Source organism: Anabrus simplex, chromosome 3 (assembly GCF_040414725.1).
Source record: "Anabrus simplex isolate iqAnaSimp1 chromosome 3, ASM4041472v1, whole genome shotgun sequence".
Taxonomy (NCBI): Eukaryota; Metazoa; Arthropoda; class Insecta; order Orthoptera; family Tettigoniidae; genus Anabrus; species Anabrus simplex.
Window position 1 is genome coordinate 41,864,481 of NC_090267.1, and position 25,890 is coordinate 41,890,370.

The 25,890-nt window shown below is 40.8% G+C and overlaps 1 protein-coding gene across 1 annotated transcript in view; it reads left to right on the plus strand.

The window, feature by feature from the left end:
• Positions 1–25,890, plus strand: part of LOC136865954 (nose resistant to fluoxetine protein 6) — a 127,422-nt gene that overhangs the window by 82,214 nt on the left and 19,318 nt on the right. The window contains exons 9-10 of the mRNA XM_067142518.2: positions 9,528–9,663; positions 12,794–12,983. Of these exons, the coding sequence (XP_066998619.2) occupies positions 9,528–9,663; positions 12,794–12,983 (326 nt within the window). The remainder of the gene's footprint in view (positions 1–9,527; positions 9,664–12,793; positions 12,984–25,890) is intronic.

Sequence of the window (25,890 nt, forward strand, 5' to 3'; positions counted from 1 at the left end):
ACTGTTGTGCGGAGCAGTTGAGTAGTATTGGAGCGGTGTTAACTGGCGCTATTGTGAGAAACAGTGGAGTAGAATTGGAGCAGCGTTAATTGGCGCTTTTGCGCGGAACAGTGGATTAAGATTTGTGCAGTGTTAACTGGCGCTGTTGAGCGGAACAGTGGAGTTAAATTTGTGCAGTGTTAAGTGGCGCTGTTGAGCGGAGCAGTGGTGTAGAGTTGGAGCAGTGTTAACCGGCAATGTTGTGCGGAACAGTGGTGTAGAATTGGAGCAGTGTTAACTGGCGCTTTTGTGCGGAACAGTGGTGTAGAATTGGAGCAGTGTTAACTAACGCTTTTGTGCGGAACAGTGGATTAAAATTGGAGCAGTGTTAACTGGCGCTGTTGTGCGGAAGAATGGAGTAGAATATCAGCGGTGTTAACTGGCGTTGTTGTGCAGAACAGTGGAGTTAAATTGAAGCAGTGTTAACTGGCGCTGTTGTGTGGAACAGTGGATTAGAACTGAGCAGTGTTTACTGGCGCTGTTGTGCGGAAGAATGGAGTAGAATTGGAGCAGTGTTAACTGGCGTTGTTGTACGGAACAGTGGAGTAGAATAGGTGCAGTCTTAACTGGTGCTGTTGTGTGGAACAGTGGATTAGAATAGGTGCAGTGTTAACTGGTGCTGTTCTGTGGAAGAATGGAGTAGAATTGGAGCAGTGTTAACTGGCGTTGTTGTACGGAACAGTGGAGTAGAATAGGTGCAGTCTTAACTGGTGCTGTTGTGTGGAACAGTGGAGGAGAATTGGAGCAGTGTTAACTGTCTCTGTTGTGTGGATCAATGGTGTAGAATTGGAGCAGTGTTATCTGGCGCTGTTGTACGGAACAGTGGAGTAGAATAGGTGCAGTCTTAACTGGTGCTGTTGTGTGGAAGAATGGATTAGAATAGGTGCAGTGTTAACTGGTGCTGTTGTGTGGAAGAATGCAGTAGAATTGGAGCAGTGTTAACTGGCGTTGTTGTACGGAACAGTGGAGTAGAATAGGTGCAGTCTTAACTGGTGCTGTTGTGTGGAACAGTGGATTAGAATAGGTGCAGTGTTAACTGGTGCTGTTCTGTGGAAGAATGGAGTAGAATTGGAGCAGTGTTAACTGGCGTTGTTGTACGGAACAGTGGAGTAGAATAGGTGCAGTCTTAACTGGTGCTGTTGTGTGGAAGAATGGAGTAGAAGTGGAGCAGTGTTAACTGGCGCTGTTGTGTGGAACAGTGGATTAGAATTGAGCAGTGTTTACTGGCGCTTTTGTTCGGAACAGTGGAGTATAATTGGGGTAGTGTTAACTGGCGCTGTTGTGCAAAGCAGTGGAATAGAACTGGAGTTGGTTTTTTTGCTAGGGGCTTACTTCGCACCGACACAGATAGGTCTGATTGCGACCTTGGGATAGGAAAGGCCTAGGAGTTGGAAGGAAGCGGCCGTGGCCTTAATTAAGGCACAGCCCCAGCATTTACCAGGTGTGAAGTTGGGAAATCACGGAAAACCATCTTCAGGGCTGCCGACATTGGGATTCAAATGTACAATCTCCCGGATGCAAGCTCACAGCCGAGCGCCTCTAAGCGCAAGGCCTACTCGCCCGGTTTTAGCAGTGTTAAGCGCTGTTGTGCGGAGGAGTGGAGTATTATTCGGACAGTGTTAACTTCCACTATTATGAGAAGAATTGGAGTAGAATGGAGCACGGTTAAATGGCGCTGTTGTGCGGAGAAGTTGAGTAGAATTTGAACTGTGCAACTGGTACTGTTGTGCGGAACAGTGGAGGAGAATTGAGGAGTGTTAACTGGCTCTGTTGTGTGGATCAATGGTGTAGAATTGGAGCAGCGATAACTGGCGCTGTTGTGCGGAACCGTGGGATAGAATTGGAGCAGTGTTAACTGGCGCTGTTGTGCGGAACAGTGGAGTAGAATTGGAGCAGTGTTAACTGGCGCTCTTGTGCGGAACAGTGGATTGGAATTGGAGCAGTGTTAACTGGCGCTGTAGTGCGGAACAATGGAGTAGAATTGGAGCAGTGTACCTGGCGTTGTTGTGCGGAACAGTGGAGTAGAATTGTAGCAGTTTTAACTGGCGCTGTTGCGCTGGACAGTGGAGTAGAATTGGTACAGTTTTAACTGGCGCTGTAGTGCGGAACAGTGGAGTAGAATTCGAACATTGTTAACTGGCAATGTTGTGCGGAACAGTGGAGTAGAATTGGAGTAGTGTTAACTGGCGCTTTTTTGCGGAACAGTGGAGTAGAATTGGAGCAGTGTTAACTGGCGCTGTTGTGCGGAACAGTGGAGTAGAATTGGTGCAGTGTTACCTGGCGCTGTTGTGCGGAACAGTGGAGGAGAATTGGAGCAGTGTTAACTGTCTCTGTTGTGTGGATCAATGGTGTAGAATTGGAGCAGTGTTATCTGGCGCTGTTGTGCGGAACAGTAGAGTAGAATTGGAGCAGTGTTAACTGGCGCTGTTGTGCGGAACAGTGGAGTAGAATTGGTGCAGTGTTATCTGGCGCTGTAGTGCGGAACAGTGAAGTAGAATTGGTGCAGTGTTAACTGGTGCTGTAGTGCGGAACAGTGGAGTACAATTCGAGCATTGTTAACTGGCACTGTTGTGCGGAACAGTCGAGTAGAATTGGAGTAGTGTTAACTGGCGCTTTTGTGCGGAACAGTGGAAGAGAATTGGTGCAGTGTTAACTGGCGCTCTTTTGCGGAACAGAGGAGCAGAATTGGAGCAGTGTAAACTGGCGCTGTCATGCGGAACATTGGAGTAGAATTTGAGGTAGTGTTAACTGGCGGTGTTGTGTGGAACAGTGGAGTAGAATTGGAGCAGTGTACCTAGCGTTGTTAAGCGGGACAGTGGAGTAGAATTGTAGCAGTCTTAACTGGCGCTGTTGTGCTGGACAGTGGAGTAGAATTGATGCAGTAGTAACTGGCGCTGTTGTGCGGAACAGTTGATTAAAATGGAGCAGTGTTAACTGGCGCTGTTGTTCGGAACATTGGAGTAGGATAGGAGCAGTGTAAACTGGCGCCGTAGTGCGGAACAATGGAGTAGAATTGGAGCAGTGTTAACTGGCGCTGTTGTGCGGAACAATGGAGTAGAATTGGAGCAGTGTTAACTGGCGTTGTTGTGCGGAACAGTGGGCAGAATTAGAGTAGTGTTACCTGGCGCTGTTGTGCGGAACAATGGAGTAGGATTGGAGCTGTGTTAACAGGCGCTGTTGTGCGGAACAATGGAGTAGAATTGGAGCAGTGATAACTGGCGTTGTTGTGCGGAACAGTGGAGCAGAAATGGACCAGTGTTAACTGGCGCTGTTGATGGGAACAATGGAGTAGGATTGGAGTACTGTTAACTGGCGCTGTTGTGCGGAACAATCGAGTAGAATTGGAGCAGTGTTAACTGGCGCTGTTGTGCGGAACAGTGAAGTAGAATTGGAGCAGTGTTAACTGGCGTTGTTGTGCGTAACAGTGGAGCAGAATTCGAGTAGTGTTAACCGGCGCTGTTGCGCGGAACATTGGAGGAGATTTGGAACAGTGGTAACTGGCGCTGTTTTGTGGAACAGGGGAGCAGAATTGGGGCAGTGTTAACTGGCGCTACTGTGTGGAACAGTGGAGTTGAATTGTAGCAGTTTAACTGGCGCTGTTGTGCGGGGCATTGCAGTAGAATTGGTGCAGTGTAAACTGGTGCCATTGTGCGGAATATTCTAAGAGAATAGGATGAGTTTTAACTGCGTTGTAGTGAGAAATAGTGGAGTAGAATTGGAGCAGTATTGACTGGCGCTTTTGTGCGTAGCAGTGGAGTAGAATTGGAGCAGTGATAGCAGATGATGTTCTGCGGAGCATTGGAGAAGGATTGGTGCAGTGTTAGCTGGCGCTGTTGTGAGAAACAGTGGAGTAAAATTGGAGTAGTGTTAACTGGCGCTGTTGTGAGAAACAGTGGAGTAGAAATGGAGCAGTGTTAACTGGCGCTGTTGTGCGGAAGAATGGACTAGAATATAACCTGCTTTAACTGGCGTTATTGTGCAGAACATTGAAGTAGAATTGGAGCAGTGTTAACTGGCGCTGTTGTGCGGAACATTGGAGTAGAATTCTTGCTGTGTTAACTGGCGCCATTGTGCGGAACTGTTTAGGATAACTGGATCAGTGTTAACTGACGGTGTTGTGCGGAACAGTGGAGTAGATTTGGAGCAGTGTTAACTGGCGTTGTTTTGCGGAATATTGCAGTAGAATTCGTGCTGTGTTACCTGGTGCCATTGTGTGGAACAGTGGAGGATAATTGGAACTGTGTTAAGAGACGCTGTTGAGTGGAACAGTGGAGTAGAATTGGAGCAAGGTTAACTGGCGCTGTTGTGAGTAAAAGAGCAGTGGAATTGGAGCAGTGTTAACTGGAACTGTAATGAGGAGCAGTGGAGTAGAATTGGAGCAGTGTTAACTGGCGCTGTTGTGTAGAGCAGTAGAGGAGAAATGGAGCAGTGTTAACTGGCGCTGTAGTGTGGAAAAGTAGAGGAGATTTGGAGCAGTGATAACTGACGCTGTTGTGTGGAACAGTGGAGTAGAAATGGGGCAGTGTTAACTGGCGCTGTTGCGCGGAAGAATGGAGAAGAATATCAGCGGTGTTAACTGGCTTAGTTGTGCGGATCATTGGAGTAGAATTGGAGCAGTGTTAACTGGCGCTGTTGTGCGGACCAGTGGAGTAGAATTGGTGCTGTGTTAACTGGCGCCTTTGTGCGGAACAGTGGAGGATATTGGAACAGTGTTAACTGGCGCTGTTGTGTGGTACAGAGGAGGAGAACTGTAGCAGTTATAACTGGCGCTGTTGTGCGGAACAGTGGAGTAGAATTATAGCAGTGTTAACTGGCGCTGTTGTGTGGTACAGAGGAGGAGAACTGTAGCAGTTTTAACTGGCGCTGTTGTGCGGGACAGTGGAGTAGAATTTGTGCAGTGTTAACTGGCGCTGTTGTTCGGAACAGTGGAGTTAAATTTAAGCAGTGTTAACTGGCGCTGTTGTTCGGAACAGTGGAGTGGAATTGTTGCAGTGTTAAGTGGCACTGTTGTGCGGAGGAGTGTAGTAGAATTGGTGCAGTGTTAACTGGCGCTTTTGTGCGGTACAGTGTGTAGAATTGGAGCAGTGTTACCTGGCGCTACTGTGCGGGAGAGTGGAGTAAATTTGTAGTAGTTTTAACTGGCGCTGTTGTGCGGGACAGTGGAGTAGAATTTGTGCAGTGTTAACTGGCGCTGTTGTTCGGAACAGTGGAGTGAAATTTAAGCAGTGTTAACTAGCGCTGTTGTTCGGAACAGTGGAGTGGAATTGTTGCAGTGTTAAGTGGCACTGTTGTGCGGAGGAGTGTAGTAGAATTGGTGCAGTGTTACCTGGCGCTGCTGTGCGGGAGAGTGGAGTAAATTTGTAGTAGATTTAACTGGCGCTGTTGTGCGGGACAGTGGAGTAGAAATTGTGCAGTGTTAACTGGCGCTGTTTTGTGGAACGGTGGAGAAGAATTGGAGCAGTGTTACCTGGCGCTGTTGTGTGGAACGATGGAGAAGAATCGGAGCAGTGTTACCTGGCGCTGCTGTGCGGGAGAGTGGAGTAAATTTGTAGTAGTTTTAACTGGCGCTGTTGTGCGGGACAGTGGAGTAGAATTTGTGCAGTGTTAACTGGCGCTGTTGTTCGGAGCAGTGGAGTTAAATTGAAGCAGTGTTAACTGGCGCTGTTGTTCGGAACAGTGGAGTGGAATTGGAGCAGTGTTAACTGGCGCTGTTGTGCGGAACAATGGAGTAGAATTGGAGCAGTGTTAACTGGCGTTGTTGTGCGGAACAGTGGGCAGAATTAGAGTAGTGTTACCTGGCGCTGTTGTGCGGAACAATGGAGTAGGATTGGAGCTGTGTTAACAGGCGCTGTTGTGCGGAACAATGGAGTAGAATTGGAGCAGTGATAACTGGCGTTGTTGTGCGGAACAGTGGAGCAGAAATGGACCAGTGTTAACTGGCGCTGTTGATGGGAACAATGGAGTAGGATTGGAGTACTGTTAACTGGCGCTGTTGTGCGGAACAATCGAGTAGAATTGGAGCAGTGTTAACTGGCGCTGTTGTGCGGAACAGTGAAGTAGAATTGGAGCAGTGTTAACTGGCGTTGTTGTGCGTAACAGTGGAGCAGAATTCGAGTAGTGTTAACCGGCGCTGTTGCGCGGAACATTGGAGGAGATTTGGAACAGTGGTAACTGGCGCTGTTTTGTGGAACAGGGGAGCAGAATTGGGGCAGTGTTAACTGGCGCTACTGTGTGGAACAGTGGAGTTGAATTGTAGCAGTTTAACTGGCGCTGTTGTGCGGGGCATTGCAGTAGAATTGGTGCAGTGTAAACTGGTGCCATTGTGCGGAATATTCTAAGAGAATAGGATGTGTTTTAACTGCGTTGTAGTGAGAAATAGTGGAGTAGAATTGGAGCAGTATTGACTGGCGCTTTTGTGCGTAGCAGTGGAGTAGAATTGGAGCAGTGATAGCAGATGATGTTCTGCGGAGCATTGGAGAAGGATTGGTGCAGTGTTAGCTGGCGCTGTTGTGAGAAACAGTGGAGTAAAATTGGAGTAGTGTTAACTGGCGCTGTTGTGAGAAACAGTGGAGTAGAAATGGAGCAGTGTTAACTGGCGCTGTTGTGCGGAAGAATGGACTAGAATATAACCTGCTTTAACTGGCGTTATTGTGCAGAACATTGAAGTAGAATTGGAGCAGTGTTAACTGGCGCTGTTGTGCGGAACATTGGAGTAGAATTCTTGCTGTGTTAACTGGCGCCATTGTGCGGAACTGTTTAGGATAACTGGATCAGTGTTAACTGGCGGTGTTGTGCGGAACAGTGGAGTAGAATTGGAGCAGTGTTAACTGGCGTTGTTTTGCGGAATATTGCAGTAGAATTCGTGCTGTGTTACCTGGTGCCATTGTGTGGAACAGTGGAGGATAATTGGAGCTGTGTTAAGAGACGCTGTTGAGTGGAACAGTGGAGTAGAATTGGAGCAAGGTTAACTGGCGCTGTTGTGAGTAAAAGAGCAGTGGAATTGGAGCAGTGTTAACTGGAACTGTAATGAGGAGCAGTGGAGTAGAATTGGAGCAGTGTTAACTGGCGCTGTTGTGTAGAGCAGTAGAGGAGAAATGGAGCAGTGTTAACTGGCGCTGTAGTGTGGAAAAGTAGAGGAGATTTGGAGCAGTGATAACTGACGCTGTTGTGTGGAACAGTGGAGTAGAAATGGGGCAGTGTTAACTGGCGCTGTTGCGCGGAAGAATGGAGTAGAATATCAGCGGTGTTAACTGGCTTAGTTGTGCGGATCATTGGAGTAGAATTGGAGCAGTGTTAACTGGCGCTGTTGTGCGGACCAGTGGAGTAGAATTGGTGCTGTGTTAACTGGCGCCTTTGTGCGGAACAGTGGAGGATATTGGAACAGTGTTAACTGGCGCTGTTGTGTGGTACAGAGGAGGAGAACTGTAGCAGTTATAACTGGCGCTGTTGTGCGGAAGAATGGAGTAGAATTGGAGCAGTGTTAACTGGCGTTGTTTTGCGGAATATTGCAGTAGAATTCGTGCTGTGTTACCTGGTGCCATTGTGTGGAACAGTGGAGGATAATTGGAGCTGTGTTAAGAGACGCTGTTGAGTGGAACAGTGGAGTAGAATTGGAGCAAGGTTAACTGGCGCTGTTGTGAGTAAAAGAGCAGTGGAATTGGAGCAGTGTTAACTGGAACTGTAATGAGGAGCAGTGGAGTAGAATTGGAGCAGTGTTAACTGGCGCTGTTGTGTAGAGCAGTAGAGGAGAAATGGAGCAGTGTTAACTGGCGCTGTAGTGTGGAAAAGTAGAGGAGATTTGGAGCAGTGATAACTGACGCTGTTGTGTGGAACAGTGGAGTAGAAATGGGGCAGTGTTAACTGGCGCTGTTGCGCGGAAGAATGGAGAAGAATATCAGCGGTGTTAACTGGCTTAGTTGTGCGGATCATTGGAGTAGAATTGGAGCAGTGTTAACTGGCGCTGTTGTGCGGACCAGTGGAGTAGAATTGGTGCTGTGTTAACTGGCGCCTTTGTGCGGAACAGTGGAGGATATTGGAACAGTGTTAACTGGCGCTGTTGTGTGGTACAGAGGAGGAGAACTGTAGCAGTTATAACTGGCGCTGTTGTGCGGAAGAATGGAGTAGAATTGGAGCAGTGTTAACTGGCGTTGTTTTGCGGAATATTGCAGTAGAATTCGTGCTGTGTTACCTGGTGCCATTGTGTGGAACAGTGGAGGATAATTGGAGCTGTGTTAAGAGACGCTGTTGAGTGGAACAGTGGAGTAGAATTGGAGCAAGGTTAACTGGCGCTGTTGTGAGTAAAAGAGCAGTGGAATTGGAGCAGTGTTAACTGGAACTGTAATGAGGAGCAGTGGAGTAGAATTGGAGCAGTGTTAACTGGCGCTGTTGTGTAGAGCAGTAGAGGAGAAATGGAGCAGTGTTAACTGGCGCTGTAGTGTGGAAAAGTAGAGGAGATTTGGAGCAGTGATAACTGACGCTGTTGTGTGGAACAGTGGAGTAGAAATGGGGCAGTGTTAACTGGCGCTGTTGCGCGGAAGAATGGAGAAGAATATCAGCGGTGTTAACTGGCTTAGTTGTGCGGATCATTGGAGTAGAATTGGAGCATTGTTAACTGGCGCTGTTCTGCGGAACATTGGAGTAGAATTGGAGCAGTGTTAACTGGCGCTTTTGTGTGGAAGATTGGAGTAGAATATCAGCGGTGTTAACTGGCACAGTTTTGTGAAACAATGGAGTAGAATATCGGCACTGTTAACTGGTGGTGTTGTTCGAAACTGTGGAGTAGAATTCTAGTAGTGTTCACTGGCGCTTTTGTGCGGAATGCTGGAGTAGATTTAGAGCAGTATTAACTGCTGTTTTGGTGTGAAATTTTTTTGTGCTGTCTTGCACTATTCCTTTTTTTGGTTTGGTTTTCGGTATTCAGGTACTGTGTAATTTTTGTGGACATTTGCTTGAGTCGAAGCAAGGAACAGTGATCGTGTGTTTGGGAACCATTAGCCCTGTTTATAAAGCTAGCCGTAGTGGTTTTTGGTTGAGTGGCTTGGAGAAAAGAAAGGAAATCGAGCCTGTCAATAGGGATTGTATTCCTCTGAGGTTATACAATCGAGCCGGATTGCTTGTTTTGTGGAGAGACAAAAATTTGTATATAAACGGCGATTAGCGAATATGGTCATTCATGTTTGTATAATAATATGTGTGTTGGAGGTATGAAACAGACGGTGATATATTCGTGACAGTATTAGTACTCTATCATATCCTGCACATTGTGTACAGTCTCGTATTTCTTCAACACGTTAGTGTGGGCACAAAGTATTTTTTGAATAACTATATGCACAACAGATCTTCCAAAAGCAAAATTATGACAACTGGCAGCTCGTGTGTTCTGTACCCTTCATGCAAACGGGTCACATATAAAATAATTCGGTAGTGTAGTCTCTAATTTCCATCTTATACTTCGTCAGCTAATCTTGTACTCATTCTCTCTTTTTCAGGAGACATGTTGCTGAACTCGATAAGTTACTGTATTACCCAACCCATGCGAGATTCGTCGTCTATTTACTCGGTATCTGTTTGGGGTACCTGCTGGTCTCTCTCAAGTCAATGAAGATAACCATCAGAATTCCCAAGGTAAGTGTTCTCGTTACTTCAATAGATTGCAGAGATTTCTTCCCTTCCACTCTCGTGTCATGTCCAAGTTACGAGTTAACCTAGATTTCAGATGCCCCCCTCCCTCATGATGTTGGTAACAGCGAACGCTTGTCCGCTTCAGTATCGGTTACAGAGTATAGTTTCGCAGTTCTGCAAAATGAGACCAGTTTTAATTACCAACAACTAAGTAATAAGGTATGGTTCAGCTGCTCATCCGATAAACCACGGAGGCAGTCAAATGAAACCTATAAAACATTTTTAAAATTATATTACAATAGTGAATAATCCCGTTGTTTATATTGTTTGGCTACCTACATATTAAAAGGATTTACTAAAACCATCTTTGGGAAATCCGTCCATCCATTCTACTGGACCGATTTACTTCATTTCTGTTTTATTGTAACCGGAATTAACTGCTGGTGAATCATGAGACACTAATAAGTCTCTAAGTTCATCCAACTTTGCATAGTCATAAAATGAAATCATTAAATGATGATCCCAATAATTGCAGGCGAAGGCTTACCGTAAGCTGCAATAGATCATGTACTTAGAAGGTTGTTAAGAGATTAACACTTCCATTAATATTCTGATAGGTATATTTTATTTGCATTCTTTTTTTCTTGCTAGTGGCTTTACGTTGCACCAACTCAGATAGGTCTTATGGCGACGGTGGGATAGGAAAGGCCTATGAGTTGGAAGGAAGTGGCCGTGGTCTTAATTGAGGTACTGAGGTGAAAATGGGAAACCACGGAAAACCATCTTGAGGGCTGCCGACTGTGGGATTCGAGCCCACTTCTCCCGGATGCAAGCTCTCAGCATTTTCATTCTTAGGAATTTGACTGCATGCAGCCATATTTCATTACTACCTGTCAAGCCAGAAATTGTACACTTCTTCTGATCATAGCAGGATACTATTCTCTGCTAGATACTCTTTGATTTTCTGACATTCCCCAACTCCTAAATAAAAGTTACTCAATAGATGGCAAAACGTTCCTAAAAATGTATATGCTGTCAGTAGAAAACAGTCGACGTACGTACAGACGGGAAGGTATAAATTCGACTAGCCTTCTGTATGACCCTTACTAAAGCGCAGTTGGTGGTCTACATACCCGAAGCAGTGTTCAGCCACGATAAATTGTATATTTCACAATCTCGGGCAAGTCTTGTTCCTTGTCTGAATTGTCAACGCAGTGCTCTTCGGTTCAGAGGGCTCCGGGTTCATTTCCCGGCCGGATCGGAGATTTTAACCTTGAAGATTCAATGTACTTGGCGTGGGAACTGGGTGTTTGTGCTGTTCCCAACATCCTTGCAACTTACACACCTCATATAACACGATCCTCCACCACAATAAGACGCAGTTACCTACACATTGCAGACGCCACCCATCCTCATCGGAGGGACTTCCTTACGAGGGTTGCACCCGGCAAGAAATAGCCACATGAAATTATTATCTCGGGCAAGAAAATATTAAGATACAGATACTGCCAAATGTTGGAAGCACAGAGAATACTGTATGGAAAGAAGTGCTATAAAGTGCATTACGGATGACTCAGTTATTATGTACAGGTATAAAAGTTCATAAAACTATTGAAAAGGTGCAGTGACAGGCAGTCCTTTGACCTATGTATAACGAATGCTATCCGGCTCCATTAGTATTTTACATATCTATCTGTTCTAATGAAATTTATACTAGTTATTCACAGATTTTACATTTTATTTGAGGGGACCCGAATTTTCATTTTGGCTGTAGCATATTCGTTACGTCCCCGGTATTTGAAATTACACTTAGGATCACTTTGAAGCGGGATATGAGATCCAAATTTGTTCCTGTTATTTCAGCAGCTACTTCCGGGTGCACGAAAAACCTTCGACTAGTACTCCCATCGCTAGTATTGCCAATTCCAGGTTTAGGTACGTCAACTGTCAGTCCTAATTTGTTTCTGAAGTGTACTCACATTTACCTCCTTCATCACCCTGTTTAATTATTTGGTTCACACTATAGCCGGAAGCAGAAATATTCAGTACAAAATGCAGACTCCAGGAGAACGCTGCCATAAACTACGTGCACTTCAGCAGATGGCATGTTGACGTATTCTATTGACATATCGCAAACGAATAACCATGTAGTTCCCCAACCTTCCAGCTTTGCTAAGTTGCGTATTTCTTTCAGATACAGTAAGATTAATTGAATCGAGTCTTGGCCGACTAAATCGGCCGAATGTCCCAATGTGCTACGACCTACAGGGGGGGTGAAAATGTCATATTTGTTTATGGCCGGATTTCCTTCCCGAAACCAACCTCACTTGAGAAGCAAATGTTGGGGAATGAAATTGTATAAGCAGGTGGATGGAATCGGCTGTGACCTATGCACAAGAATTGTCCGGCATTTGCTTGAAACTGAAAATGGGAAACCAGCGAAAAACGTTCTCATGACGGCTGACGATGCGGTCCAACCCGGGCCTCTAGCGTTAGTGGCTAATTGCTGTACACATTATACGACAGAGGATAACTAGTAAGTTGTAAATTCTAGAAATGCAAACGTACATCGCTTTACAACGAGAATCGATGTGCATTTCATTGTACGTACAAATCGTAACGGGAGAAGAATTGCTAGTTATATGGTATATGATATTTGTATGTGAGTGTAAAACAGACAATTTCGCGTCGTATTGATAATTTTTACATGTTTTATCCTTTTGGTTTAATAATAATCTTAGAGTCAAAACTGGATCCAAACCGGTAATAACTGACACTTATTTCTGAAGGCAAAGTAATAATAATGTTCTTCTCCGTGTAAATTCAGGGATGGTGCCTAACTTAAGACAACGGGCGCTTCCTTTCCTCAACCTTGACTATCCCTTCCAAACTTCCCATCGCCGTACTAGGTCCCTGTTCAGCATTACAGGTGAGGCCACCTTGGGGAGGTATTGGTCCTTCTCCCCAGTCGTGACCCCGAACAATGTCTCACACTCCTGGACACTGCCCTTGATGCAGTACTGGTGGGACCCCTCAATGAATGCGGCTAAAAAGCAAACCTGGACGTAATCTAACTAAATAAAATAAAAATAGAGAACGTGTTTATTATTGAAGGTAATGCCATCTGTTGCAGGTGGTAACTCTGCTGCTGTGGCTGGTAGCAGGCGGTCTCCTCTTACTCACTCTGTTCATCGTCCATGTTTTCCAGCAACCAGACTATGAATTCAACAAGATATCAGCAGCTTTTTATAACGCTCTGGGGAGACCAGGATGGGGTCTTGGCATAGCTATGGTTATATTCTTGTGCCACACTGGGCATGGAGGTGAGTTTGGAAGTCTCCGCTGATAAATTAATCGAACATCAGCGACCACAATCATTTTTGCAACGTTCTTATCTCGGACAAAGTTTCATTTAAAAATGCCCTCGTAACTTCTAACTCACTGTCCTGAAGTACCACCATAATATGTATTTATTTATTTATTTATTTATTTATTTATTTATTTATTTATTTATTTATTTATTTATTTATTATTTATTTTATTTTTTATTTATTTATTTATTTAATTAAACATATACCACCAACATAAACATCCTCCATTTACAAGTGGATTTTATACAACATAATGCGCGTAATAAAGAACAGAATTTGCGAATGAATAGCAAGAAAGTAGTATTTAAAACGAAAAATAAGAGAAAGAAAAAGAACATGATAAGTAATACAACATATTTAGTATAGATATTAATGTTGTTACACAGAAATAACATTTTTATAACATAATATTTTAAATAAAACCTGTTATACCCGCGTTTATTTACACTAACTAATAAATAATGATACAATAGTTTATTTTTGATCAAGTGTTATCTGTGTGAAACTACAGTTTCTACATGATGTCTGAAATCTCGAAGACTCACTGTAAAATCAATTATCTGATTACCTGCAGCGATTTTGTTGAAAAGATGACACATTCTAACTAATGGAGAAATTTTGTGGTTCACGGTTTTAGAGTGTTCACAATAAAACGTTTGTCTTGTTCGTAAATTCGTAATGTTCATGTTAAATTTCACTCTAGGAAGAATCACACTGTCATGTCACTCGGCGGCCCCGGGTTCGATTCCCGGCCTGTTCAGAGATTTTCAATTATAAATGATTAATATCCCTGGCCTCGGAACTGGGTTTTCGTGTCACCCTTAACGTTCCTTTCCCCTAATTCAACACTCTACACTTTCGCAATTCCACTTACACGCAGGTTACTCTCAAATATTACAATTAGTGGCAAAAGATCTATAGAGGTCGACGCCACGAACAAATATCACTTTAGAAAATGCTCACTGTCATCCCTATCATTCTTACAAGAATATTTGTTGCAGAATATTGCTTCTCTTAAATAATGGTGAAAGTTTAAATTCACTTAGAATGTTATTATATGAAATTTTTCCTTCCAGTGCTGAAGTACGATACGTTTTATAATAGAGAATGCGAAGATAAGTTTTCATAACATTTTCTATCTTATTTATACGGGACTGATAATGAGGAGTCCACACAACACATGCATATTCGAATTAAGTACGCATAAATGTACCATAGAGAGTAATTAATGTGCCAAAGTTTTTTAGTTTCCTCGAATTACGAACCATAAAACTTAAGGATCTGTTGTCTTCATTTGTAACTTTATCCATGTGCCCTTTAAAGGACAATGTACTATTCATTAAGGTTCAGAATGCTTTTACGGATTTAGACCTTCTGAAAACAGTGTTGTACATTTTATATTCAAATAGATCTGTAAGTCTACTCCTTGAATGGTTACTGTGCGAAACTCATTGCTATTAAAAAGGCATTTTGTAATTCCTTCTCCAAATATACTTATTATTGATATCATACTGTAATTTTAAATGTGACAGCTCTGTACAGTTTGCATCATCGGCATACATTAAATATTTTTCGTACCTGATGACCTTTGGTAATTTATGAATAAATATTTTAAAAAGAGGCCCTAAATTGGAGCCTTGAGGTACACCGGATGTAACATCGAATACAAATGAGTTTGTTCGGAGATACATTACAAATTGTTTTCTACCGGAGAGCGACTACTATGGTATTCCTGCATGTGAGTCTTCATATGACGGTTCTTCCCGATCCTCACAACTGGGACAAACTACTATTGGGGAGCCAGAAGATAGACAGTCATTCCTCATTAGTTGAAATTTATATTTCACATTTTGACGTCTTATGTCTATAATTCATATGAAAATTCGCGTCACGAAATTATCGATACATAATGTTTGAAGCAATGATATCTAGCAAACTTTCGGGCTGTGATGTGAGTTACTGTTGGATGGCCATGACTGAGAGACAAATATAACGCTCCTCTATCAAAGAGGCCTCGTCACACTCTAGAGAACTGATTACTTCATTCGTAGTAGTGTCATAGTCCCTGAATCCCACACTTGTCGCCTTCAAATTCCAGACAGGTGCCTCTCGAAAATTATTCATTAGATGTAAATGAATTAATACTTATGACCATGTGACTTTTCCCCGAGGAAATTTCACACATCTTTTATTAATTACATTATTTATGATTATTGATTTGCCTAACTAAGGCTATGAAGCATTTCCTTTCGCTAATCATGTAAGATTACAAAGAAATGCAAGTTACTAGGAAATAATTTTATACACTACCAGCTGTAGTACTGAGCTCTGCTCGAGCACTTTATTTGATTCTATTATTTTAAGACTTGCTTTAACTCATTGAAGTGATCATTCTTTATTGATACGTTGACTGATAGTTTAAGAACTCTTTTTAAATTTAGAGTTATTGTTATGTGATGTTTTGACTTGAAATAATAATTTGGCGTTGAACTATTTCCTTATGGTAGCCAAGATTGTCTGGGATGTAGCTGATCCTTTCAACCAAATAATAAAAGTAAGTTATAACTGTATGCATTGACGCCTCGCACAATAGATATGTGTAAACGATTCCAACTTTCACTGAGACTGTCACCCACCAGGCTGGGGACCCCGAAAACTGTGACTCAACAAAACATCGGTGATTTTGTGCATATTATTGTTCATTCCTTCTCAACCCCAATGCAGATGAAACCTGAACTTGGATATAAACGGCATCCAAAATGTCACAATCCATCTCATAGACCCCGAAAGCCATGGATTTGACAAAAATACACAGTAGGTTGTTTTCATTTATATTTACACACCAACCCCTCTGCAAGGGATGCTAGCGGTGTCTTGCTCCCACAGTGTTTTTTCCAGGTAGCAAGTCATCCGTGTACCAAGTTTCGTTGAGAACTATGCTGAAACATCGTACGTCCATAATCTCGGTCGATTTGGACGTACTTTGCCATCTCTTCTCAACCCTCATGCCGATGGTGACTAAACTTAGACTTAAATGACATACGGAGTGTCACTATTCATCTAAAAAGCTGAGAAAACTATATATTCTACACAAACATTTGTTGTCAATTACTTTTGCATGCCACCCCTCCTCACCTCCACCCCAATGGGTGTTAGGGATTCATAACCCCACAGTATTTTTTCCAGATAGTAAGTCGTATGTGTACCAAGTTTGGTTAAGGGGTGATGATGATGATCGAGATGATGATAATATTGATCGTTTAAAGATGCCCAACATCCGGTCAAGTAGTATACCGCGACATACATACACACACTTATGCATCCATAATCCCGGTCATTTTGTACATTATCATTCAATCCCCTAACCTCCATTTATACTGGTGCTCAACTATGACTGAAAATGTATCCAGAGTGTCAGAGTTTATCTCTGCAGCTCCGAAAATTATAGATTCGGCACTGTTGACGGTCATTTTAGATTATATTTAACTCCTAGCCTAGGGGTGCTGCTATGTGTGTGTCAACCTGACAGTAATAATTTTTCCCAGATTGGAAGTCATATATGTATTAAGTTTGACTGAAAGATCCGCTGGAACATACACACATTCATTCTTACGCTGGGTAATTTTTGGACACTTTCTTTTTTCGCCACTTCGGACCCCCATTCCACGTGGGGCTGAACTTCTATCACACGGCTGCCAAAGTGTCACGTTTCATCTTATCTACCCCGAAAACTATGGATTCGATGCTAATATAGGTCGTTTTCGAACGTCTTTATATTTCAAACATTTCCCTAGGGGAGTTAGGGGTGTCTTCTCCCGACAGTATTTTTTCCAGATAGTAATATATTTGTGTCATATTTGGTTGAGAGTTATGCTGGATGATACACACATACATCCGTAAATTCGGTCTTTTTGGATATTTTCTTTTGAACCCCCTATGCCGATTGGTGCTGAACATTGACTTAAACGTCATCCAGAATGTCACTGTACATCTCAGCGATCACGAAATCTACGGATTCGGTACTATTTTCGATTACTTTTATATGCCACCCCATTCCCATTCCCACCTCTAGGAATAGCTTATCCCCACATTATGATAGTAAGTCGTAAGTGTATCGACTTTGATTGAAAATGTTCCACCGAGCTCGATAGCTGCAGTGGCTTAAGTGAGGCCAGTATCCAGTAATCGGGAGATCGTGGGTTCGAGCCCCACTGTCGGCAGCCCTGAAGATGGTTTTCCGTGGTTTCCCATTTTCACACCAAGCAAATGCCGGGGCTGTACCTTAATTAAGCCACGGCCGCTTCCTTCCAATTCCTAGGCCTTTCCTATCCCATCGCCGCCGTAAGACATATCTGTGTCGGTGCGACGTAATGCAAAATAGCAAAACAAAATGCTCCAGTGATTTAGCAGGAGATATGGAAAGGTACTTCTTAAAATATGGCTGCATTTTTCTATCCTCCTATACACAGCATTTCTGATCGTACTATAATGATACAGAGCGTTGTCGCCTAGCTCCAATCTGTCCATCAAGGTCGATTCAATCTTCGAGTGGCTTTGAAATTAAATTTATTACATAAAATTACTCATCACAAAAATCTACCAATAGCATTTCGTTCAAACGATTTCCTAAACTCTCCCAGGAGTAATAAGAAGAAATTGTAAAAAAAATCAGCGAAATAGGTCGCGTAGCTTTAGAGCTCATTCGAGACACCCAAAGGAACATTCATCTATATATATAGATTGACTATATTAACGATAAGTACCTATTAGATATTTGGTATAATTAATAAATAATAAAATCATAACTGAATCGGTGGGTGGAGAAAGTACCTAAGTCATGCTTACCACTGTTTAGGGCAAGGGATACACTTCATTTCCGAGAAACCACACCCCTTGTGTCCTTCTTGCCTTAACCTCATGAAACACCTTCGTTTGTCGAAATGACCATCGGTTCTGAATCACATGTTATAGAACACAATAGGCTTAATAGCATTCTCCAGTGACTTTCCGTTTTCAAGCAATAATTCAGAGCCGTTTTTCTTACATATACCAGGCATATTTAATTTCATTATTGGGTTTGTTTTACGAGTGCATTTCCTGATCAACGATTTAATCAAATAACACTAAGGGTCGATATTACTCAACTTTTGGACTGTGTTAGATAAAACTAATAAACCAATGAACACCGTGTCTTGAGTAGCAAAAACTCCACATTAGTAATCCAGATGTACAATGTTCGGTATAATAATAGACACCAGCAATGAAATGACTTTTCTTTCATTGTAAATATATTCAATCAATCAATCAATCAATCAATCAATCAATCAATCAATCAATCAATCAATCAATCAATCAATCAATCAATCAATCAATCAATCAATCAATCAATCAATCAATCAATCAATCAATCAATCAATCAATCAATCAATCAATCAATCAATCAATCAATCAATCAATCAATCATTTAATCAATCAATCAATCAATCAATCAATCAATCAATCAATCAATCAATCAATCAATCAATCAATCAATCAATCAATCAATCAATCAATCAATCAATTAATTAATTAATTATTTAATTAATTAATCAAACAATCAATCAAGCAATGAATCTCCATTTAGGTCTATCGCCCAGTTGGCAGATTCCCTTTCAGTAGTTTACCTAGCTCTTTCTTAAACTTTTTCAAATAACTTGGAAATTTATCGAACATTTTCATTGATAATTTATTCCAATTCTTTACTCCTCGTTCTATGAATGGATATTCAATGGAGAATATTAAATAAGTGGAAACCTATAAAAGGGAGCCATCAAATTCTCAAAGTCTTTCAAAACCAGAAAAAGACATTCTTCCCATGCAGAAAACATTTGAACTTCTCGATGTTGTGTTTCTCAAGAAAATATTTTTCTGGCACCTTCATTCTTGAGCCCCTGCAGCATTTACATTAGGATACAGATGTGCAGCTCGTGGGCGAGGAGTGAAGCTGTACAGTGCTCAAGCCCGCACCACAGCATTTCAGACCGCGTACTACCCTAAAGTTCCTCAGGCCAGGCGCTCCCTTCCTGGTGAGATTTAAATCTCTACAAAACTAGGGGACCTGAAACCAACATGAATCCTGGTATGTCACTCCTGCGTTCAGTCTAAAACTCTCTCCGCCAATTGTCTCATTGTATAGCTGCTATTGTCATAGTCTCCCTCTTTATCCTTCAGACCACAACATCTGTCTAAACCAACTAGCCCATAAAAATGTAACGATATAAATATACTGTACTTCATTTTCAGAATCAAGATATTTTTGTATTAGCTTCATCGTGCCAATATAATATTGTAAAATGTGGAGGCAGACGCACTTCGTGTATAAAGAGGAACTTATCCTCAAATTCTGCTTGAACAGACAGTGGTGGGTTTGATGGAGTTGGCATACAGACTACGCCATGACACCTAAAAGACCAAGTCTCTCTCAATTCAGGCCAAGTTATACCTTACTGCACAGTGGTTAGAACAGAGTGCCTTTACGGAGCAGAAATCTTGACGAGGATGGCTGACCCAGTCCTTGAAAAAAGACAAAGAAGATTCCTCTCTTATTTATTTAAATTTTTAAGTTTGTGGATAAAATGTAGAATTTTCGGCAAATCTGAAGACTCTACCTCATTCCCCACTGAGAAATATGTAATGCACGGTAACAAAGAGTGATTCCCCTCTGTCGGTTCCCATTCAACTTGGCATGGGGTGACTACAATTTTCAAAACATCTAAATTAGGCTCTAGAAAGTCGACGAGTGACCCAAACACATTCCGGTTAAGATCGAATTTGGAGCTCTACAAGACAGTAGAAATAATCACAACTGTGATGAGAAAGAGGAGACTGACGTTTTATGGGCATATCAAAAGAATGAACCCTGAGAGATTGGCCAACAGGATACTTCTTCTGCAGGAAAGGTGGAAAAAAACAACCGGCATGGCTTACACAGTTGCTCAATGACTTGGCAGAAATAGGTATCAAGGAGGAGGATATAAAAGACAGGACATCATTTAGGAAGAAGGTTGCGGGATTGAGGGATGCGTCTGAAGAGCAACATGCGAAGCCACGGAACATCACGGTGGAAGAACGAGCAAGAAGAAGACAAAGACTCAAGAATCTTTGGCGAGAGTGTAAAGAGGAGGGTATCAGTCTGCGTGACAGGAGGAAGATTGTGTAAACGAAGCCCACAGGGGGCCGTATCGATAAATAATAATGTGCCCATCTCGAAGACCAACAACAAAATGGCGGCGTAGGAAGGTATGGCCCATGCGATCTACTAAGGCAATGAACTTCATATCAATGCAGCGAATAGGAGGCTATGTACGTCACGGAAAGGATAAATTTCGAAGACACTGCAGAACAGTAGAGGCTCATTTTGAATTGTTTTAAAAAAATATAGCAGCGGGAGGATTGTTTAAGTCTCTCTCAAAAAATTACTTTCGCGGAGACAAGACGCAGAAACGAGCGGAGCTACATATTCGAAGAATATTCTTAGCCATTGAAGAAGAATATTAACTATATATATCAGCGATAGCATACGGTTAAATTATTCACCGGTGTATGCTAGTAGAAGAGGCGAGAAAAGTATATAAATATATAAATTTTGGTGATATACGACGGACTTGGTTTACTGAGCACGAACTCAACGATCGAAAGAATTGGAATTCACCATTTTATAATTTTGAATAACTTCATACGAGAAGATAGTAACTACCGTAGCAGTAAACCTAATAATTATTTACGGAGAAATCTCTTCAGAGCAAAGAAAAACTTCGACGATTACCTTAAATATTAAAAATGTGGAAAACATCATGACTAATTACTGCGCACATGGAATTCTTTTCGTTGTCTACAGATATAAGATGATGACTGTCTGCTAATTTAACAAGATGGACCGAACTGGGGATATGTACCGTCGAGCCAGATGACCAGCTGTGGATGATTGGACCGGCCAACCAGTGGACATGATGACGTGGATGAACACCGGTCAGCCAAGAGACCGGACGATTAGGAGTGGTCCGACGAGCTATGTGACCAGCTGATGACCATGAACGTGCAATCCAACCAGAGATCCAGATCCGATCTGAGGGTCTAGCTGCAACCGAAGGATGGAGCAACCACCAGACCAAACGTAGCAACTGACGAGCTAAGTCCATACATTTCTTTAGTAGAGTAGTTTCTTGTAATCTGCACCCTCAATCTATTTTGGCATGTGCTGAATATTTGGTGATTTTTGAAGTAATTAAGAACGCGTGTGTGATATAAGTGAAGTGTGAAATACTTAAGGCTTTAAGATAAGATGGAAGTGTAGAAATAGTATGCTAATATGACATATACGGGTTACCGCACTAGCATATCTACAGTGGAACTAGTTTGGATAAGAGAAAGAAGTGTTACTTGTGATGACCTAGTAGCAATGAGTCTAACATACTAGTGAAATTTCGATTAATCTCGCTTACCTGAATATAGATTACGTCACGAAATACCTGCGCGATACGATGATTATTGTCAAATTAATTATTCCTTTCATCATAGAAAGACGGCATTGAACTCGTAATACTGTTATTGAGATAAAGGTTATTAACTGCGTATTTTTACAAGGCAATTCTAGAATATTTAGCATATAGTTAGGGAGTAATGGCTATATGCATACGGCCATATGGAAGCCGGTATTATGTTAAAGTGTCTTTGGAATAGTGTTGAAATGTGATTATTTATTGGAGTATATTGATGAATGGTTAAAGTATAGAGGTTTGTTTATGTTCTACGTGAAGTGTAAGAATTGCTATTCGACGTGATAATGGTATATTAGAAATACAAAGTGAGTTTCTGTGCCATGTTTGAAAGTATATGACGAGGAGAGAATAACGCGCAGATGACCATTCTAAGGTAAGATAAACATGTATTACGTAGAATTGTGCATCGTGACAGTTATATTTACTGTATGTCTGACTTTGGTGAATAACAGGTACTGCGTATGAGAGAGTGTTTTAATATACGATTCAATAGACTCATGACTGAGTATACATCTAATATTTCGTGGTGGGGTGACGTTACAGGATAATACGAAATAATTTCATTCTATACTATCCATACAAGTTCAGTAGCACATATATATATATGAAATATTGAGACAGTGCAGATCGCAAGAGTACATTGAGCCAATAATAGAGGAGTGTGTGGATAAGAAACTACTTGAATAATTAGTTAGATGTTTATTTCTTTTCATGCAATATTTATTTCAATTTGGGAATTTTAAATATGAAGTATATTACTATGGTTAGTTAGGAGCCATATGTCGTAGGCTTTAGGGAGGTATTGCCTTAGCCCGTAAGTTTGTTACTTGTGCGTACTCGAAATATGTGACCAAATAGTCAGAGTTCAGATCTATGAATGAATATAATCTATGAATGAATATAATCTTTGAAAGACTATAACTTATGAATGGAAAGTTGGAGGACACTTTTACAATTTAATACTCACAAAAGAGTATATTTGGGAAATAATTACGTGAAAATATGAGCAGATTTGCGTTTACAATTTAACTTTTCCCTATGTAATTTTATTACGTTTTCAAGTTAACAAATCATTCATTTTACCACAGTATGACGTCTCATATGTTGTGAGGATAACTTTTATAATTAACAGGGCAGTATTTGCAATATGTAATTTTTATTTGATTCTATGAATGCTCAGTGATCTCGAATATAATTGGAGAAAATGTAATACTTTCGGAACATGGCTACGAATATCCAGATATGTGTTAATTGGAATTTGAACATTAGTTATGAGAGAAGGTTAACATGTTTTTAAGCTTTAATTATTTTATTTTATTTGAGCCAGCGCTGACTCTAGTTTTTCCAATGATTAAATAATACAGAATTAATACTACCCAGATTTCTCTATATCTACATCGAACATTATTTTAATCAATAAATAATCATATATATTTTTTCTTTAGTAAGAGACTGTGTTTTAATTTCTGTTCGGGTAACGTCTAGTTGTAAGTTAGTCAATAAGTTTTCTAGATGTAAGCAATTGATAAGTTCTATAAACGAAAAGCGGTATCCTTTTAAAGTTATCGGTCACAGGTTCGTTCTTGTGCGTATAGATACTCCCGTGAAGCGTATCCCAGCGACCAATTTCTCTTTCGAAACCACGTAAAATAATCATATATAAAATCACAGATTTTATGAGCGGAAATGGATACCCTGAGAAGAAATAGAGAGCCACCGGGATAACTTGGCACTGACCGCTACATGAGCAGGTGCAATAATAATAATAATAATAATAATAATAATAATAATAATAATAATAGTAATAATAATAATAATAATAATAATAATAATAATAATAATAATAATAATAATAATAATAATAATAATAATAATAATAATAATAATAATTGTACCGGGGGTACACCTTCCCCGACCAGTTAAACTGCGCCTTCTATAAGGCCATCTAAATAAACAATCTTCTGTTGTACTACAATATACTTTGGTATTCAACTGTTAGATGTCTCTATAATCGTTATAATTGCTCCCTCTAGTGGGACGAACTCTAATTATTGGATAAAGTAATGATTATTTTTGCAGTTGGCAAATCTTAGGTTTTGAGGATTTTTTAAGTACGTATCAAAGTTGTCAAAACTTCTGCTGGTTCCTTCTTCAATAGTAATCAACCTATCAGAAACTTGTAAATATTTTCTCTAGTCAACGAAAATTTGGGGTATGTACAGGTATCCAGCCTATCAGTGAAGAGTTCTGGAGGCTTCCTCTCAAGAATACTATAAAAGCTGGACGCTTTAGGTTCGTATGGTCTGCATTTCTCCAGTGTGGCGAGAGTGTATTGACGTGAACTAGGAGGCAGCGGCGTGTGTGGCGTTAGCAAGGCAACTTAAGTTAATGGAAGAATATTCATAACTATGTCTTAAATCCTGCGCATAGTTTGAGGGGAATGTTTGAACCTCTCTTATTTATTTAATTTTTTTAAGTTTGTGGATTAAATGTAGAATTTTCGGCAAATCTGAGGACTCTACCTTATTTCCCACTGAGAAATATGTAATGCAAGGTAACAAAGAGTGATTCCCCTCTGTCGGTTCCCATTCAACTTGGCATGGAGTGACTACAGTTTTCAAAACATCTAAATTACTTTAAACATATTTAGCTTTAATATTCCTTACTTAGTCACCCCGGTGTAGAATATGTTTAGACTCTGTATCATTGGGCCATAAACGCTATTAGTGTTTTAACTATTTCTATAAGGAGGTCAAGTGTTTCGCCTCCAAGCGTGTTGTTTATAGCCAGTCGAGTTCATGCTTTTCTTTTTACATTAAGGCCATTTAGTATGGGCAATCATGCCCCTGTTTTTAGGTAACTATTTGTAGTGTTAGTTCCCTTGAGGAACAGTGACTTATAAACTGTTGGCAAAAGACAAACCCATATCGGGGCTACGTGTTGTAAATGCATTGATTGAGGTCAACCGATACGTTGTGAGGTGTAATTTAAGAGCGCCATAAGAAAATGATGCCTCTGCAAGGCTAGGACTCTGGTACCATTTCGAGCTCAGACTCCTATGTCGTATAAATGATCATGTTCTTTGTAAAATATTGTTCCTGTCAAGGGCTATAACGCCCTTTTCTATGTAATCAAACAAACACTTAACAAATGTAAATTTTTTACCTACTTTTTTCTTTTTAAGTTCTTATTATTGCTAGAGCTGACGAGCTCATTACCATTGTTGTTATTCATTCAGATTTTCTATTTATCAATTTATAAATTAGAAAACTGAAAAAAATAAATTTTCTAAATTTGTTGAAATACGTTCTGCTTTAGTTAATTGCTTGCCCATCCATTCATCCCAGGCTCTTCTTCTCTCTATGCAATCCACGATATGATCTTAATAATAATAATAATAATAATAATAATAATAATAATAATAATAATAATAATAATAATAATAATAATAATAATAATAATAATATATTGAGGAACAGTGAGTTATAAACTGTTGGCAAAAGACAAACCCATATCGGGGCTACGTGTTGTAAATGCATTGATTGAGGTCAACCGATACGTTGTGAGGTGTAATTTAAGTGCGCCATAAGAAATTATTATTATTATTATATTATTATTATTATTATTATTATTATTATTATTATTATTATTATTATTATTATTATTATTGTTACGGAGTTATCCGTGGTAGTTAGAGGTGAAAGAAGGTGCGGGCGGGAATAGGTCTCAACTCACGAAATTAAAGTTAATTTAAAACTTTAACAAAGGTTATATTTTCTTTTCAAAATCAACAAATGACAACAAATAACAAAGATGTAACAGGTACCAAGTAGCAGGTTAACAATTTAAGAATTTACAGAGCCCCAAGATTAATTTCTGAGCTCTCAGCTCACCACCACAATAGTTACAGGGCAGAAAACCCCTAAGTACAAGGAGCACTTGCTCCTAATTACAATGTTAAGATGATAAGAGCAGACCCGCTCTCAATTTTACCAGCCTGTCAAAGGCTACAACAACCTTCATTCCTAACTGCCCTTACGGCACACATACAGTGAAACGGGGGTATCTTGTACCCAACCTACAGGGCCTTCACATGATGAAAACAAACACTGGGTTAATTAAATGGCCCAACAAATAAATTGACTGGAGGCGTAGCTTGCACTCCTACATGAAACTTCTTAAAACCTAGGTGGAACTCGGCCAGTTATACAGGGGCTAATCCCATACTATGGAGGTGACACGATAAGAAAATTTTATTACATTACGAAGAGAAGAAAAACAGTTATGAAAACGTAGTCACCTCAAAACAATATGAGTGGGAG